Source organism: Lolium rigidum, chromosome 7 (assembly GCF_022539505.1).
Source record: "Lolium rigidum isolate FL_2022 chromosome 7, APGP_CSIRO_Lrig_0.1, whole genome shotgun sequence".
Classification (NCBI taxonomy): Eukaryota; Viridiplantae; Streptophyta; class Magnoliopsida; order Poales; family Poaceae; genus Lolium; species Lolium rigidum.
In genome coordinates, this window is record NC_061514.1 from 284,751,891 (window position 1) to 284,770,964 (window position 19,074).

General features: G+C 44.3%; 2 protein-coding genes across 2 annotated transcripts; one reads left to right on the top strand and one right to left on the bottom strand.

Moving 5' to 3' along the window:
* Positions 1 to 11,742: 11,742 nt before the first annotated feature.
* Positions 11,743 to 14,496, top strand: LOC124674390 (EEF1A lysine methyltransferase 4-like). The gene is made up of 8 exons (XM_047210435.1): positions 11,743 to 12,004; positions 12,958 to 13,071; positions 13,167 to 13,235; positions 13,334 to 13,353; positions 13,434 to 13,486; positions 13,602 to 13,632; positions 13,729 to 13,810; positions 14,207 to 14,496. The coding sequence occupies exons 1-8, from the start codon at positions 11,758 to 11,760 to the stop codon at positions 14,380 to 14,382; spliced, it is 792 nt and encodes a 263-aa protein (XP_047066391.1). The 5' UTR covers positions 11,743 to 11,757; the 3' UTR covers positions 14,383 to 14,496.
* A 664-nt stretch (positions 14,497 to 15,160) lies between these two features.
* LOC124674088 (serine carboxypeptidase II-3-like) lies at positions 15,161 to 18,825 on the bottom strand. The gene is made up of 7 exons (XM_047210122.1): positions 18,226 to 18,825; positions 17,895 to 18,157; positions 17,543 to 17,800; positions 17,303 to 17,421; positions 16,031 to 16,123; positions 15,827 to 15,932; positions 15,161 to 15,646 (listed from the first exon to the last, which is right to left on the bottom strand). The coding sequence occupies exons 1-7, from the start codon at positions 18,734 to 18,736 to the stop codon at positions 15,470 to 15,472; spliced, it is 1,527 nt and encodes a 508-aa protein (XP_047066078.1). The 5' UTR covers positions 18,737 to 18,825; the 3' UTR covers positions 15,161 to 15,469.
* Between the last annotated feature and the right edge of the window lie 249 nt (positions 18,826 to 19,074).

Below are 19,074 nucleotides of genomic sequence, written 5' to 3' on the forward strand. Positions count from 1 at the left end.
CAGGTTCCTTCTCTTGAAACTATATTTTTATTCGGTCACATCTTATGTACTTTACTTGGAGCGTCTGTGTGCTTTTATTTTGTTTTTGTTTTTTTTTATCTTAGTTCTCTGAATAAGTTCATCCTTGTGTGGGAGAGAGACACGCTCCGCTGGTTCGTATGAACACATGTGTTCTTAGCTCATAATATTCATGGCGAAGTTTCCTCTTCGTTAAATTGTTATATGGTTGGAATTGGAAAATGCTACATGTAGTAATTGGTAAAATGTCTTGGATAATGTGATACTTGGCAATTGTTGTGCTCATGTTTAAGCTCTTGCATCATATACTTTGCACCTATTAGTGAAGAAATACATAGAGCTTGCTAAAATTTGGTTTGCATAATTGGTCTCTCTAAGGTCTAGATAATTTCTAGTATTGAGTTTTGAACAACAAGGAAGACGGTGTAGAGTCTTATAATGTTTACAATATGTCTTTTATGTGAGTTTTGCTACACCGGTTCATCCTTGTGTTTGTTTCAAATAACCTTGCTAGCCTAAACCTTGTATCGAGAGGGAATACTTCTCATGCATCCAAAATCCTTGAGCCAACCACTATGCCATTTGTGTCCACCATACCTACCTACTACATGGTATTTCTCCGCCATTCCAAAGTAAATTGCTTGAGTGCTACCTTTAAACAATTCAAAAGTTATTACCTCTTATTTGTGTCAATGTTTTATAGCTCATGAGGAAGTATGTGGTGTTTTATCTTTCGATCTTGTCATTTACTTTTGACAGACTTTCACAATGGACTAGTGGCTTCATCCGCTTATCCAATAATTTTGCAAAAAGAGCTGGCAATGAGGTTCCCAGCCTCAATTAATTAACTTGCATTAATAATTCTCTTCACATGTTTTGCTCTGATTTAATCAGTAAGCAACTTAAATTTGCAAATAGACACTCCTCCATGGTATGTGAATGTTGGAAGGCACCCGAGGATTCGGTTAGCCATGGCTTGTGTAAGCAAAGGTTGGGGGAGTGTCATCTAATAAATAAAACTAAAGTACATGTGTAAACAAAAGAGAAGAGGGATGATCTACCTTGCTGGTAGAGATAACGTCCTTCATGGGAGCCGCTCTTGAAAGTCTGGTTGATAAGGTAGTTAGAGTACCCGCTACCATTCGTTGACAACAACAAACACCTCTCAAAACTTTATTTTTATGCTCTCTTCATGTTTTCAAAATAAAAGCTCTAGCACAAATATAGCAATCGATGCTTTCCTCTTTGAAGGACCATTCTTTTACTTTTATTGTTGAGTCAGTTCACCTATTTCTCTCCATCTCAAGAAGCAAACACTTGTGTGAAATGTGCATTGATTCCTACATACTTGCATATTGCACTTGTTATATTACTTTGCATTGACAACTATCTATGAGATATACATGTTACGAGTTGAAAGCAACCGCTGAAACTTAATCTTCCTTTGAGTTGCTTCAATACCTTTACTTTGATTTATTGCTTTATGAGTTAACTCTTATGCAAGACTTATTGATGCTTGTCTTGAAGTACTATTCATGAAAAGTCTTTGCTTTATGATTCAGTTGTTTACTCATGTCATTACCATTGTTTTTGATCGCTGCATTCATTACATATGCTTACAATAGTATGATCAAGGTTATGATGGCATGTCACTTAAGAAATTATCTTTGTTATCGTTTTACCTGCTCGGGACGAGCGGAACTAAGCTTAGGGATGCTGATACGTCTCCGACGTATCGATAATTTCTTATGTTCCATGCTACTTTATTGATGATATCTACATGTTTTATGCACACTTTATGTCATATTCGTGCATTTTACGGAACTAACCTATTAACAAGATGCCGAAGTGCCGGTTCTGTTTTCTGCTGTTTTTGGTTTCGAAATCCTAGTAACGAAATATTCTCGGAATTGGACGAAATCAACGCCCGGGTTCCTATTTTGCCCGGAAGCATCCAGAACACCCGAGAGCCGCCAGAGGGGGGCCCTGTGGGCCCCAGATGATAGGGTGGCGCGGCCTGGGCCCTGGCCGCGCTAGCCTATGGTGTGGGCACCCCTTCGACCCTCTGACGCCGCCTCTTCGCCTATATAAAGCCCCTGCATCGAAAACCCTTACGGAGGAAGCCACGGTACGCGAAACCTTCCAGAGCCGCCGCCATCGTGAAGCCAAGATCTGGGGGACAGGAGTCTCTGTTCCGGCACCCTGCCGGAACGGGGAAGTGCCCCGGAAGGCTTCTCCATCGACACCGCTGCCATCTTCACCGCCATCTTCATCACCGCTGCTGCTCCCATGAGGAGGGAGTAGTTCTCCATCGAGGCTCGGGGCATGTACCGGTAGCTATGTGGTTCATCTCTCTCCTATGTACTTCAATACAATAATCTCATGAGCTGCCTTACATGATTGAGATTCATATGATGATGCTTGTAATCTAGTTGTCATTATGCTAGTCAAGTGGGTTTTACTTATGTGATCTCCGGAGACTCCTTGTCCCACGTGTGTAAAGGTGACGAGTGTGTGCACCGTGTGGGTCTCTTAGGCTATATTTCACGAGAATACTTATTCACTGTTATGAATGGCATAGTGAAGTGCTTATTTATATCCCTTTATGATTGCAATGTGTTTTGTATCACTATTTATCTATGTGCTACTCATGTGATGTTATTAAAGTAGTCTATTCCTCCCGCATGGTGTAATGGTGACGAGTGTGTGCATCGTGTAGTTCTTGTCGTAGATTATGATCATGATCTCTTGTAGATTGTGGAGTTAATTGTCATTATGATAGTATTGATGTGATCTATGCCTCCTTCGTAGTGTGATGGTGACAGTGTGCATGCTATGTTAGTACTTGGTTTATTTTGCAAAGATCTATTATGCTCTAAGGTTACTTAAACATGAATATCGAATGTTGTGGAGCTTGTTAACTCCGGCATTGAGGGTTCATGTAGCCCTACACAATTAGTGGTGTTCATCATCCAACAAGAGTATATGTAGCACAAAGGAAAGATAACTTATTTATTATGTGATCAATGTTGAGAGTGTCCACTAGTGAAAGTCTAATCCCTAGGCCTTGTTCCTAAATACTGCTATCATTGCTTGTTACTTGTTTTTTGCGTTACTACTGCTTGCGTTACTACTGCATGTTTACTTCCCGCAATATTACTACCATCAACTGCACGCCAGCAAGCACTTTTCTGGCGCCATACTATTGCTCATACTTATTCATACCACCTGTATTTCACTATCTCTTCGCCGAACTAGTGCACCTATTAGGTGTGTTGGGGACACAAGAGACTTCTTGCTTTGTGGTTGCAGGGTTGCATGAGAGGGATATCTTTGACCTCATCCTCCCTGAGTTCGATAAACCTTGGGTAATCCACTTAAGGGAAACTTGCTGCTGTTCTACAAACCTCTGCTCTTGGAGGCCCAACACTGTCTACAAGAATAGAAGCACCCGTAGACATCAGAGCGCTGTTCGCGCACCCGATAAATATGAACAGGAGCATGAAAAATAACAATATAGTGGCTGCGATGCTAAAAAGGTGAGCCTACAACCAAGTACAAGCACTTGGTTGTAGCCTCGGGGGCTAATACCATCGGGAACGCTGTTCGCGTGCCCGATGAAATTTAATAAGTTTTTGATGAGTATATTTCGAGTTATCAAAATAACTCTTCATATACTCCCATCGGGAGGATAAGTTAAAAGCAATATAAGTCATCCGTTGACTCGAGTAAATGTTCTATTCCAGCAGCCGGAAAAAGCACTCGACAATATATTCTCAGAGCGCCTAAGTCGCGAAATAATCGCTGAATGCCGCAAAACTCTGCGAAGGTAAGTCCCCGGGATCCGTCCTGTGCAGCGTGGCACCGCCTCTGACGGCGCTTTGCTACTTTTTCCGTGTCAACAGATACGAAGAAAAATCCTAACGGACGCGTTAGGTACCCGATAAAACATGAATGGAATTCGGCATCTGGTAAGACCTTAAGCGGCACATGTCGAATTACATCAGTATCCCGAGATCATGTCTAGGGATGTGATCTTGAAGTAGGTTTTGGCGGATTGCTACGAGAGCAGTTAACTGGTACCTGATCTATCAGACGAACAAGCCCCAATTACCGTTATCCCTGTACAATATATAAATCCTTTGTAAAGATTATTTGTCGAGGTGAAGAATTCATATGTAGATTGTAAAGATGGAGATTTTCCCTGATTCTTCGATTCAAGCAAAATCTCGGAGGCTACTGACATAGGCATCCCCAATGGGTCTGCCGAAGAAGGTACCCTGGGTTTACTGGAGGCCCACGACCCGAAGTTTTACAAAGCCCAAAGGCTCAATCGGGAGATAGTTTGGAAAGATAGAATTGTATTAGGAATATTAACTTGTAACTATTGCGGGACGGGTCAGAAACCCTCCCGGACTCTGTAACTTGTGTATCACGAAACCCTCGGCTCCGCCTCCTATATAAGTGGAAGTCGAGGGACAAAGAAAGGATCGACTCATTGTTTCACGCAACCCTAGTTTTCATAACAGTCGAGTACTTTTCCGGCTGAACCTTCGAGATCTACTTGCTCTACTTCCAACTAAACCCTAGTCTACAACCCGTAGGCATTGATAAGTCAATCCCTTATCACCCCGCACCAGCACTTGTAGCCGGCTTGATTTTATTTTCCTTCGGAAAGACTGGGTCTATCGTGCCAGGCCAGCTAATAGTCCCGCCGATGGTCGAAGAACGTAAGCCATTGCTAGACGTTATTAGTGTCCCAGAGTGGACCGGCGCGTTGCGCTTCTATCAACATCTCATGGAATGGTGACGCCGCTGGTGCTTAGCTTCTAGCTTGTTGGAAACTGCATCTCGGGAGGCGCGGGGTACCTATTGTGGCACAACACCCATGCATGCCTCGTGGATTGTGAGGTTCCGTGGGTCGAAGCCTTTCGTGGTTTCGCCTCTCGTAAGGCGGTTGTGCAACATGATCAGTGTGATGTGGGTGGTCAGGCTTTCTCGCCTTTGCTTTCTGCGGCAATGGAGGTTTAGGGCGAGGGGGTAGTAGGCAGTGGAGAGCAGCGTTGTGGAGGCTAAGCATGCAACGAGGACACTGATCACATTAAGGCTGCTGTGTTGGAATCCCGCGCGTCACTCCTTGGTGAAGGGCGCGTGCTAGCCGTCGGTCGGCCGACGCGCGAGGGAAAAATCGGTTCTTTGCTATGGCCGTTTGATTAGCATCACCCGGTCAGAAATTGGTTCAGGCTTTGGCACGTCGCTTTCAGCTCCTGCGTTAAGTCCAGGCGGCAGGTCATGTTGTTTTCGATGTTACTGCTGTCCTGCATGCTCTACTAGCTTTGGCCAATATGTGTAGCCCCACCATGTGCTATCAATGCATGTATGTTGCTTCCCATTCTGCGGTGGACCCCACGGCTGTTTAGGCTCGCTGGTAGAGGTTCTCTCTTGCTCACATGATTGAATCCCATCAAATTTTGCTTGCTTGTTTTTCCTAACAAAAAATGACGCTGACGATAAAATAGTACACTTACAATTTGTCACAAATATTTTTTTTCCAAAAAGTTGTTATAATTGTTCAAAAAGTTCCACAACATTTTTTAAAGTAATACAACAAAAAGTTTTTATACAACAATTTATTTTCTAAATGTTCATTTGCGATAGAATTCACAACTACTTTAGCAAAATTAATTAGCACTTACAACAAAAATATCATGTGTTTACAATATTTTGAAAAGAAAGTAAACATTGAAAAATCTGAGAAATTACACAAACTTGTAATAAAAACCGATAAAACCTTACAAACATCTCATTTTGTGGCTTACAATAAAAGTTATACGATTTAGTTACAAATTAGAAGCACATATGCAACATAAAAAAAGTCCTAGAAAAAACTGCAGGGAAATTGAACATTATTTTGCTACAAATTGAATTACAACAAAATTCACATACTATTTTATCAAAAGTCACAAACGATTATAACAAATAAAAAATCACTTAGTTATTAGCAACAACAAATCCAACAGAAATATTAAATATTTACTACAATAGTCAATAATAAATTCTATAAAATTATTAGTTGTTTACAACAATAGTTGATCGGAGGGGGCTTTGCGAGCTGCAGTAGCCAACTTGGCCTTCAGATGTTAACAAGGCATCACTCTTACATCAAACTTAACTATGGGAGAGCATGCATGTGCTAGCTAGCAGCTAGCTGGAAGTGCACGAGCCATGCATTCAGACCATGATTCTGTGACTCCTGGCTAGTGCTACGTAAGATTAACCTAAAATATCGTAGGACCTACCCTTGTGAAGCCTACACTGCATGCACGCGGCAGTAGCAATCAAACGCAAAAAGTTGCGGGTCCACCGTGCACAGAGCGCAGCTCGAATGGAAGTTGCAGGTCCACCATGCACGGAGAGCAGCTCGACCGATCAGCTCGGATGAAGTAAATGCACATCAACACATGCTGAGCAGACTGCGCGTACGGAGAAGCGCGACCGATCTTTTGCGCGTCGGTCGGTCGGCTGATTATAAGCATTTTCCTTGGTAAAGACACAACGATGACGAAAAGCACCGCCTGCCGCTGCTTGGGGAACTGACAACATCAAGGTCATGTTGTAATTCGTAATAAATTTAATCAAAAGTCAACGTCCTCTAAGTTTGACAGATTCTGTAGACAAAAGGATGAATATTTACTGTACCAAATCAATATTAGTAGATACTCTGTAAAATACATTCTCGTAATATTTTTTTCATGTTGTAGATGTTCATATTTTATTCTTTATATTTAGTCAAACCTTATACGTTTATATTTTGATTAAAAATATCAGCCTTATTCAACCGAACGAATATAATATTTCACAAGTTTTTTACGACCGCTGGTTCACCTTTGACAGAGCCACTTGGATGGATGCATGACGATTTTATTTTCGTGGTAATAAATCAAATCAAATCTCTTCCTAGAGCCACTTTAATGAGCCTTATTCTGAGAGTCTGACTCAACTTGGATTCTCGTCATTCCTCCAGTCTGCTACTGCATGTACAGCCTCCTCGCATGCATGTATCTCTGTTTGTGCTGCACTTGCAACATGATACGTATGCAGGTTGATATCTGACCGACCCATCGATTCCGATGTGCTAAGAGCAGAACGGATGACGGCATGACGTGATCGGTAGGAAGAATTTGAGGAACCCATCTCTGTAACAGTGTAGCTAGGAGGGAAGAACATATTCAGAACATACATATAGCAATCTCTGAATTTTCAAGTATATGTTGTTGTACAAACTATGTAAGGGGGCTTCGAAATCTCTAAAAAAGGCCGACCTTAACGAAGGAAGCCAACTCTCTCCGATAAGTGACGCGCTAAGGTGGTAGGAAATTTCTGAGCACTGTGTGTTCGCCACGTGTCGTAAGAGGAAGCAAGTTGAAGATGAGGGAGGAGAGAGAATCACAGGTGGAGCCGTGGAGAGTGGGTTGTCTCAGTTTTCCTTTATTTTATAGATTCGTTTTTTCAAAATGAAATATTTTGAGAACCGTTTTCACTTTTAGGACCATCGCGTAAATTAGATTCCATTTTGATAGGTTTCACGATACTTTTTTGGTACTTCCTATACTAACATGGTTGTATTCATGGTGTGTATCTAGCTGTATTCGTGCTTGAACTGATAAATACTTCTGTTTATAGTGTATTTGATGCAGTTTTTTCATTTTAATCGGTAACTGTACTTGCTCATGTGCACGACTGTACATGTACTTGCTCGTGTGCGCGACTGTACTTCCGTACCTGTACTTGGTCGTGTGCGCGACTGTACCTATACTTGCTTGTGTGCGCGGACTATATTCGTAGTCTATATGTAATTGTACTCGTGTGGTGCATGTAGTTGTACTTGTGTGGTGCACGTAACTCTACTTATGTGTTGTATGTACTGTACTCACTGGCGGATCTACATGTATCTTAAGGGGTGCACAGGATACCCCTAAAAAAAATCCTTTGTAAAGTTGCATTTTTTCACCACCCATGCACCCCCTAAAAAAGTTTAAAATATGTTGGTGCACCCTCTAGGCACCCTGGTCTGAGATGTTGTAGCTCCGCCACTAATTGTACTCGCGTGTTATATCTAACTGTACTCGTGTCATGTTATCATCGGTACACTTATACTTATACTTAGAAGTGTTAGTGACTTGGAGTATTTTTTTTTACTAGTGATCAATGCACATATTTGCTAAACTAAAACTAGCTGGATGCTAGAAAGAAAAACAAGCTAAGGCCATATACTATGTGGTCAGACAATGAAACGATGCACATTTGCTGCTATGTATGGAACCAGATCAAGCAGTACAAGTAGGACCCATCAGAATATAACATGCATATTTTACTTACTCCATTGTTGTGTGAACAGGGTATCCTAAAGCAAGTGGGCCACTTCACCAAGGCATGGACATTAAATTATCAATTTCCACCGTAGATGAGTCGAACCAAATTGTTGGTTCGCTTTTCAAACCTATGCATCGATGCTCTGTTATGTGTGGAACCGATTCAGTGGACGTTTTGGTTCGTTTTTGACACACATAGTGCATGGTCTAAGCGAGGCATGCGCGCACGGGCTAGATACGTACTTGCAAATGCATGGGCTAAGTAGTACTATATAAGTACTCGCGTGCTTAAGCCACCAGAAGACCCGCTCCTGACAGATTCACCCGCGACACGAGAAATTTCGTGCATAGAAGAAGTACGTGCAGGGTAGATCGCGCGCGACTGCGCATGCTGTACCTGCACGAGAGAAAACACACGCGGAAGAAGTACGTGCGGGAGTGTCGGTCGAGGCTATGCGCGCGGGCAGATGGCCACGCGTCATACGGAGAGCATCGCTCGCGGATGAATCTGACCTTTAAGAAGATCAGTCTTTTTCTAGTGGTACCCGGGAAGTTTTCACCAGACTCGGCATCTGGTCTGGCGAGGTCTCCAACACCATGTCGGCTTTACGCGAGAAGAAACGGTACACGTGGCCTGTGGACGAGAAGAAGCTGCTGATCCGGTGTTGGCACTCCACCTTATCCCAATGCTCATTGCTGGCTGCTTGGCCTTGCAACGCCGAGCAGCCGGTCACCAAACCTGATCACGACCACCAAGTCATCGGTCACCTCCACATGGATGCCATCGGGCCATCTCCGCAAAAAAAGATCCCGCAGGTGTCCGTAGAGCAGCCTTGTCACCGGCGGGAGATCCGCGTGGGCACCGGTGATCGGGTTCAGTACGCAGACGCCATCGGTCTTCATGTCTAGGAGGACAAGAAGGCCCTGCGAGGTACACTCGTAGGGTGTGCGGCCGTCCACCCCTCGGATTGCCATCCGGATGCTTTCGCAAGTGGAGAAACTCAGGAAGCGGCCGTACTGGCGTGCGCCACGGCGCTAGATGACGTGGATCATGGTCCAGCAATACGGGTGGAACTGGCGGTCAAGGGCGTCGCCGTGCGGGTCCGCGGTGCATCGCCGCCACGCGCTGCAGCAGGTGGCGCGGAAGCGTATGTGGTCGGCGACATCGGCGGAGAGCACGCGCTCCGCGATCATATATACTGTACTCCTTCCATCCATAAATAAGTGTACACGCGGGTTTTTCAAGATAAATTATGAAATAGAGCGAAAAATACATTGAAAGATACATCTCTTCTCTTTAATTCTTTCACCTTCAATGAGCTAAGTGCATGTACAAAATAAGAAGAACATGTGCTTAATATTATTGGGGTTGATTTCCGTGCGATGAGAGAAATATTTTTTGCTACTTTAAAGTGCATTAGGAACATAGAAGTACATTCTTTTGTGGACAAAATTTTAAGCTAGATATCCACTTATTTAAGGACGGAGGGAGTATAAGATTTTAGTATATAATAGACAAGTATTACTGCTGTATCGCTGATACACAATTTCTAAGGTGTGTTCAGGTAACACTCGTACTGCCAACGCGTTTTTCTTGTAATTGAGGTACAAGCCACCATAGCTAGCACCGATGGAGTTAAAAATTTGTTTTCAAGCAGAACTTGCCACCACAATGTCTACATAGAGTTGATCAAAACTTATAAATTGCTGCATTTGGCGCTTCAGAGACTTCTTCCACATTAACATGGTTTAGGTGTCCTTTTTTAAACGGGATGGGATTGTTCCCATTAGAACTCCCAACACCATTATTATTTTTAGGGTAGTCCCATGAATAGAGTCCGAACTTGTGGCACTTGAAACACTCCAATTTACTCATATCCCTCTTGTCGGATCCATTGTGGGGCCCAACATCATCTTTTCCTTCAGGACAATCCCAGGAATTATAGCTTTATAGCTGGTTGATATCTCTCTCATTAGTGTTGTTGATGTGGCGATTCTGGCCATTGTTGCCACCATTGTTTTGATCATTAATTACCGCTCCCAGAGTGGTGGTTGTGACCCACATGTTCCTTCACTCCATGCCTATGGTGTTCAGAATTGCCAATACCATCATGGTGAGTACGGGCCCTCTGATGCACTCCCGAGTTGTAGTTGTGCTTCCTCTTGCGATTCTCGGCATGTCTGTGTTTTCCCTCACATAGTTACAACATGGGCGCGCGTGTTGCCGCCGTGCTCTGGGTAGTTCCATGTTATAGTGCCGCGAAGAAGGAACAAGTGAAGGCCATCCTCCTTGCGCGTGATCTGGTAGGCCATGGTAGGAAGCCTGTTTTGGTTGGGAAACTTCATGTACTTCCTCCGTTTAAAAATAAGTGGCTTAACATTGTGTAGATACGATTATATCTAGACGCGTTTTTAGTATATAGATATAAATAGTTGAGTTACTTATTTTTTACCAGAGGAAGTAAAATGTTTTGTCAGAAGATGCCTGACCACAATCACAGGAACTTGCTTTTGTGCTAAACCAAATTACATATGGAAAAAGATGAATGGACCTGCACATTTCTTGATTTTGTCTTTTTTGTATCTCTCAAATTATATATTATTTTGATTAGATTTTTTTGCAAGTTACTCAAAAATAAAAAATAAAATGGAGGAAAAATAGTTCAGAATTTTTTTTGCGCAAATTTAAACTTTAAATTATTTAAAATTCAATATAAATTCTTGAAATATATATGTAGATAGTGACATAAAAAATCCTCCCACATTCTAATTGGTATATTTAAGTGATCTGCAAATTTTCGAGTTCAAACAATATATGGTGTGTGAGAGATACAAAAATGAGAAGTTGGTTGAGAGAAAACAAAAAGAACTTGCACAGATCTTGATGCAGTATACACGGTATGGATACGGGTTCGCACCAAGCACCTGCTCTGAAAGTCCTCTCTCTCAATTACATATAGTTGATTTTGTTATCGATCAACTCTTGAACTCTGGGGAACGAATAAATTTTGAGCCGCATAATCACAGCAACATGCCAACGGCCAGAACGAAAACAGGCCGTCGGAAAAGTCAGCGTGATATGGCAGGCAACCGAGAAGAAAGGGGCGAAAAACCTGAGGCGGGAGAAAAACGAACGGAAAGGGTAACAACAGGTAATAACGAAAGAAAATGCGCATCGGGTGGCGACGACGGCGACGTGTGGTGGCGGGCGGGCGGGCGGCTGGTCGGCTGGTCCCAAGCTCGCGCGGGCACACCGGTACCGATGCCGATGCTCCGCCCACTCCCCCCACCACCTACTATTCTCCTCCCCTCCCTTCCCCATCCGCCCCAGCTCACTCCCTCCATCCCTCCCCTGCCCGGGCGCGCGATGTCGTCGTCCTCGGCGCCGCTGTCGCCGCGCGGGGCGGAGGAGGACGAGGAGGGGGCCGCAAGAACCGACGGAGGCGGCGGCACGGTGTTCTGCTACGGGGAGGCGGGGTACTGGGACGCGCGGTACGTCGAGGAGGGCGGCGCGCCCTACGACTGGTACCAGCGCTACGCCGCGCTGCGCCCCTTCGTCCGCCGCTTCGTGCCGCCGGCCTCGCGCCTCCTCATGATCGGCTGCGGCTCCGCGCGTACGCACCCCTTCCCTATCTCTTCCCTTCTCCTCCTCCTCCCACCGGTTCCCACTCGATTGTCGATTGAACCGGTAGTCCGTAGAGACCGCGCTCTCTCGTTGTGGGTTGTGCTAGTGCTTTGCCTATTTTGTCTCTTTTTTTATCCGGAAGTAGAAACCTCCTTTCATTCAAATATTGGCGTGATTGTGATCTGTGCTCTGGGGTGATTGTCAAGGACTAGTGAGCGAGCGAGTGATCATCAGCTGGACTAGTTCCTTGCACAGCGCCTTGTCAACGTCTATTCTGATGGAAATTGCTTTCACTCTGTAGCTAACCAATAGTTTGCGTTAATTAATATCCTGGACTAGGTGGTGATTTAGCTGCAATTCTTTCCTTGTCATTCTACATTGTCATGGCAATAACATAAGGCCAGTCTATCTGTCCACAAAGCTGACATGTGTCAGTGCCCTTAATCTGATATTTATACTATGTATGGCGTAGTACTGTGGTATCTTGTTGCTGTTAGGGAACGTGCGAATGGACAGGGTCGTGATGCTGAGCAGTCACTGTGAACTGTCATGGCCTAATGAGGCAGGAACAGATTGTCCGAAAAGTTAAAATTTTCAGAGGGACTACGGAAGCACTCATCTGAAACCATCATAGCTCTGTATGACAATCCCAAGTTCCCAACCACAAACCAAACCTTCATCTGGCAAATTCCGCAGCAACTACTGGCATGAGTTTTTTTGGCATGTTTCCCCCATAACACAAACACGCCCTCTATGTGCTATGTTGGTTTTCCTTCTCTCTTAATGAGCAGGAGTTGGATTTTGCTCCCTGGATGGGATGAGCAGGAGTCAAGGATAGAGTCTAGGGATTTAACCTGTGCTCTTAAATCTAAGCTCCAAAATATTTATGATTACACTCCCTGTGCTAATTTAAATTTTCTTCCCATGTTCTGCTGTTTGTAGTTATGTCAGAGGATATGGTTGCTGATGGTTACATGGAGATTATAAACATTGACATTTCTTCGGTTTTAATTGAGATGATGAGAAAGAAGTATTTCGATCTTCCACAGCTACAATGTATCCTTCAGTAAATTTTCCTTTCTAGCGTTTATCGATTTCCTTTTTTTTGGGAAGTGCAATCTAGCGTCTGTTGATTTTCTTATTATCTGTAGACATGCAAATGGATGTTAGGGATATGAGTAAATTTTCTGATGAATCATTTGATTGTGCCATTGACAAAGGTATGAGTTTCTTCAGGCTACATTTGTGTTTTAATAAGTAATGAGTCGATTGCCACACATGTTTAATACCACTTGTTCTATTTGTGCATTTCTTCAAGGTACTTTGGACTCTTTGATGGTAAGTAGGTGATATTATGTCATTGTCTATGTTCCTTATATTGGTACATCTTCAACATCACGCTCTTGCTACTTCCACAGTGTGGTGTGGAGGCTCCTCTCAGCGCAGCTCAGATGGTCCTGGAAGTAGACAGGTTTTTAATATCTTCAACCCCATTAAAGTATCACTTACATTCTCATCTACACCAATATATCTCGTACATTTCAGCATTCCTGCCTTCTTATCAGTTGTACCTTTTCTGACTGTAGGCTTCTTAAACCAGGGGGAGTATTTATGTTGGTACGCAGTTTAGATGAGTTTCTTAGTAGCACAGCTTTAATATGTTATTTTCTGCCACTGATTATAATGATCAAAATTTTGTTTCTGAACTGATAGATAACTTATGGTGATCCATCAGCGCGAATTCCTCATTTGAACCAGCCAGTATGCAGTTGGAAAATTGCACTGTACATTCTGCGTACGTACAAGTATTATGTTAATTCTGTCCTTTCTTTGCATTCGCAAAAAAAAAAATTTCTGTCCTTTCTTTGCATGGCAGACATGTTCAAGTTTAGTCCGCTGTGTTGACACTTTCCCTGCTTAATTACAATAGTATTTGATCTCAAAAAAAAGGCACCAGTATTTCTGTTTGAGTGTCCATGAGTAGGGTTGCCCCATATTTTGTATGAATTGGAGCTTTAACTTATGAATTAACTGTAATCCGTAATAGCATTACATACAAGATCAAAACAGAACTGTGGTTTGGTTAAATGAAAACGTTTCTTTGTCACGTCTATCCTGCCTGAGTGAGCTCAATTTCTGTATTTATATAGTTGTTTGTGTACTTTATGATCGGTATTTTACCGTATTGCAGCAAGACCTGGGTTCAAGGGAAATGCAAGAAGGTCTGTCTTCGATCCTGTTCCACTGACTGAGAGTGGTAGATTGCCTGACGGCTTTATTCCGGAGGATCCTGACTCTCATTATATTTATGTCTGCAAAAAGGTGCAAGGATTAACAGGGACAGATTCTCCAATTAAAAACCACTAGAGTTGCATGATTCAGAATGAGGTGTAGAATGATTCATCTCACAATATTTGTGCATTGTTGCGCGTGATGTTGCCACCATTATGGCCATCCAAAGATAGAAAGTGTGCTTTTGCACGTGTGTACATTGTTTCAGTGATTTTATAAGAATCAGCGTCACTATGTTGTGTTACATTGGTTATTAATCCCGTGCTGAAGGGAGCACGGGATTATTTGGTGCATTTGAGGAAGAAAATGTGTCAATTTTCATCCTCTATGCAATGCCAGAACAATTGCCGTTTTTCAATCATTGTATTTTGTTTGGGTGAACACTATCAGTTTCCTGAAAGAAGTATATTCACACAGCTTTTCGTATCTGAGACTTTATTTATGTTTCAATTTGCAGTACGTTTATGCCTCGGAGCATATAGTCAAATTTAGAAATTAATGAAATTATACAGTATCCCTGCTTTGTTAGCAAGATATAGTTTCGTTCTCCTGATTGGTGATTATTGGCCCCAGAATTTCAGCATGCCATTTGGGCTATCATTCTTCAGACTTCGTAAAATTACACATATAGTCTTCTATCTATGTGAAAGCATTTTTCTGACTTGCAGTTCATGATTGGCGAAGCGCATCGATTTGATACTTTGATGGCTTTATCTATCTAACTTCACTTGATTTTTCTTATTCTATGTACTGAATCTAATTGATGTAGCAATTGAAATTGTTATAGCAATGGAAATTATGCAACTAGTGATGCTGCTGCTGCTGCAAAATTTCTAGAGTTTACAGTATCCCCTGCTTTGGAACCAACATATAAATTTCATTCTCCTGATTAGTCACTGTAACACATGGAGGCACCACTTCATACAGTTATCTCTAGTATTGCAGCATGCCATTTTGGCATAAATATTCAGACTTAATAAATTACTCGTACAGTTTCTTATCTATATGAGAGCATTTCCTGACCTGCAGTTACATGGTCTTCAGAGGGCATGGGTTGATGGGTTTCTGTGTCTAACTTTAATTGAATTTTCTTATTTCTTGTACCGAATGAAATGATACATCCCGTAAAACTGCTGGTGTACTACTTTTACTATTTCTTATGTTAATCCTGGTCGCAAGTTTTGCAGAGAGGGAGCATTGTGCCTGTGAGGAAATTCTGGACAAGCACAAGCGCTCGCTGCGGCTGGTAGCTGGGGACCTCATGGCCTGCTCCTCTCACGGTTACCAAGCTGAGGTCGCCCTTGTACTGCACAACGTAGCCACCAACCTCTCCAGAACCCTGTTTTCACAAAATTAAACAAATCATTTTATTTCTCTAGTCTGAGCATAAAACTCGTAACTATAGTATCGGAGCTTCAGGATTTCAAATTCTGCCGAGTTTATTATCAGAGTAGAATTATGTGCATTCTCTTCTTATGAACTGATTATTGCCAAGGAAGAGATGAGTGTAAGTAAGCACCTTGGTGTTGCTGAACCATGGCCTCCATTTTGCTGCCACTGGAAGCTGGAGCTGGTTGACAGAGAGTCTACTAGAAGTGACGGGCACTCTGCCATCGGTGTCTCCACTGCAAAGGTAAATGTCCATTGCGTTACAATTAATTTGCATTGCATGTACACCACAAATCAGTTCACTTCTCTGAAAAAGTCTTATCTTCATGCATACCTGTAAACCCAGACTCGGATGTTGTTTTTCATCAGCTCCCGGATTATAGGCAGGACCGTTGTGGCGCTGTCAACCCAGTGTCTCAAGACTTCACTGAAAATAAGATAGCCGCAACATTTTACAAATTACACCATGATTCCAAGGAAACAAAATTGATTTGTCAATGTGATCTGGATTGACGGATCTGATTGCACATGGGCCTGCCAATCATCGCAGGCTCGCAGCATGGGCAACTAGCAATATGGACAAAAAATCCCTAATAATTCCACGCATGTTGTGCAAGACATGTAGTATAATATTGTTATTCGTATATGCACAAATTAAAGAACCCAAGAGCATATGGGTGGTTGATGCAATCCGACATGTGCATTGGATCACGCCATGAAAAGGAAAATGCAGGTGGTAACATCATCAGATCTTGGCATGAATCTTTCCTCGAGAACACGTCTAAATTAGTCAGAGCTAACTGGTACCACGCATGCATGACCTATCTTCTCACTTGTTAACTCTGAATGAAACTGCTGGAGGACAAAGAGTTTGGACACCAACTCACAGAAGAAAAAAATGTCAATTTGCATCTAGATCATGTGAAGGGCATCTGGTGATCACCATAAGTTTGGGCAACCAGCCAGCCTTTTGAGTATATACTACTGTAATGAATTACCACATTGCTTACTACAAGTTTGCATCTATCTTGTTGTGATGCACCTACCATCCTTGCATGGACGGCAGGGCATATATCCCTAGTAGTTACTACTTACCAAATTGGAGTATTATACTTTTTGTTGATGAGAAAAAATGAGGGCACTTTTCGTGCAAGGGTATTGATTAGTGTGGTGTGTGGTTTACTTCAACCAGGGTTAGTAGTATTGTTGTTGACGCATGATTGACGAAGCACCCAAAAAAGAGCAATAATGCAATGTCATGTCGATCCCTGATTGGGTTTCTTGGATCAATCGGTTTCAGCTAGATGGCACCCTGCACTCTGCACTGTGCTTGGATCCATCATGAACAACACTAATATGGGTGCTGTCCTATACGCCTAGCTTTAATTTTTTGGATAACTGAAGACGAAATCGTTGGGCTTTATATACACCCTATGATTCAGACGGCTTCGTGTCGACAGAAGTTTAGCTTGGTAGTAAGCTAAAATCGATCATATATCTAACTGGGAATTAAGTTAGTTCTACGTCGACTAAGAACTAGAAGTGTCATTTTTTTTTTCTTTCTAGACTGAAAAAGTGCTCGAGTAGGATGGATGTACGGATGTACCTGCAGGCAGACCAGGGGTGGCCGAGCCGTGTGACGTTCGCATGGAGTGCCTTCTGTACGTCCGGGCGGTTGAGGTAGGCGTCCACGTAATAATCCGTGCAAGGATCGAAGTTGTCGATCTGGCCACACGTAGAATCAAAGTTAACTCAATCAATATATCTCTACGAATTAGCCTCATATCCATTACTATTTGGTACTAGTGCACTACTATTGGCTAGTGACAGTCGATGGACAACGCACCGAGGGGGTGATGGGCGGCGTGACGAGCTTCTCCGACTGGCAGTTGGGCGCGTAGATGTTGTAGATGTCGATGTCCCGGAGGTTCTCGTCGGCGGCACTGGAGGAGTCATCGCAGAGCTCGTTCGACGCTGCGCCGGGGGTGAAGTTGCAGTTCTTGTTGATGCCGTCGGCGGTCTCGTCGGAGATGAGCGCGTGCGTCCAGAAGAAGTCGTACATGCCCTTGCTGTCCGTCCAGTCGTTGATCACCGCGTTCCCGATCTTTTCACACCAATCATCGTGTTAGCGGCCGCTGAGAATTTTGGATAAATTTGTAAACTTAATGGCTGAGGTTGACGTGTGTCGGATTAATTACCATGATGCCTTTGAGGTTGATGGCCGGCGAGGCGTGGCGGAGGATGGCGTGGGCGAGCTGCGGGACGTAGTGGCCGGCGTAGCTCTCGCCGGCGAGGTAGAAGTCGCGGCCCTTGTACTCCGGGAACCGCTCCATCCAGTTTGCCAGGAACAGGTACGCGTCCTCCGCCGTCTTGTTGTCGCCGCTCCGGCTGTAGTCCGCCGTCGTGTTCGAGTACGAGTACCCCACCCCCGCCGGGCTCTCCAAGAACAGCACGTTCGCCGCTGCACAACGTTGCTCGATCAGTTCACGCTGTCACTAATTTGCCAACTGAAATGAGCGTGGTGCGTACCGTGGTTCCAGGAGTAGGGGTTGCGGTAGAGCGTCTTGCCGTCGCTCATGACGCGGAACGGGCCAAGTTCCTCCATGGCGCCGTACCCGAACGACGAGCACCCGGGTCCTCCGTTGAGCCACAGGAGGAGGGGCTTCGACGTCGAGCCGCCGACGGCCTCGGCGAGGTAGTAGAACAGGGCGCGCCCGGCCGCCGCGTCCACCGTCACGTACCCGGCGTACTGCGCGAAGTCCACCCCGCGCGGCTGTCCGGGGAGCGCCTCCACGCGGTCGGCCTCCTTGCGCCCGACGTCCGCCGCCACGGGCTTCCTGCTACCCGTGGCCTTCGTCGTCTCCTCCACGGCCGCCAGCGACTCCCAGGACGACTGGCCCGAGGCCGGCGACCCGCGCAGCCGGTTCAGGTAGTCGCCCTGCCGCGTCCGCCGCACCTTCGCCGCAGCTGCCGTGCCGGAGCCCGGCGAGAGGCATTGCACCGCCACCAGAAGCAAGAACACTGCGACAGTGGTCTTCATGGCGAGTGCGCGGCTCGTGCCGGATCGACGGCACCTCGCTGTTAGTATGTCAGCCGGTAGCTTTCAGACAGACACGCTGCACGCTGGAGACAACGGGTGCTCGTTTCGACCTGGTATTTATAGGGCGGGAATCCGGAGTGCCGATTAAATTCGACATGGGACAAATTGACGGACAGGTAAGAATCGGTGGCAAAGTTGCCATCCAATACAAGATAGGTCATCCATTTGATCCGTCCATGCATCCACTAGAGCAGCACATGCTTTCATTTCATGGCAATAAAATTTCTTCTGTTATAACCGACGAACCATTTCCTGTTTGTTACTTGAAAGGGAAGGCA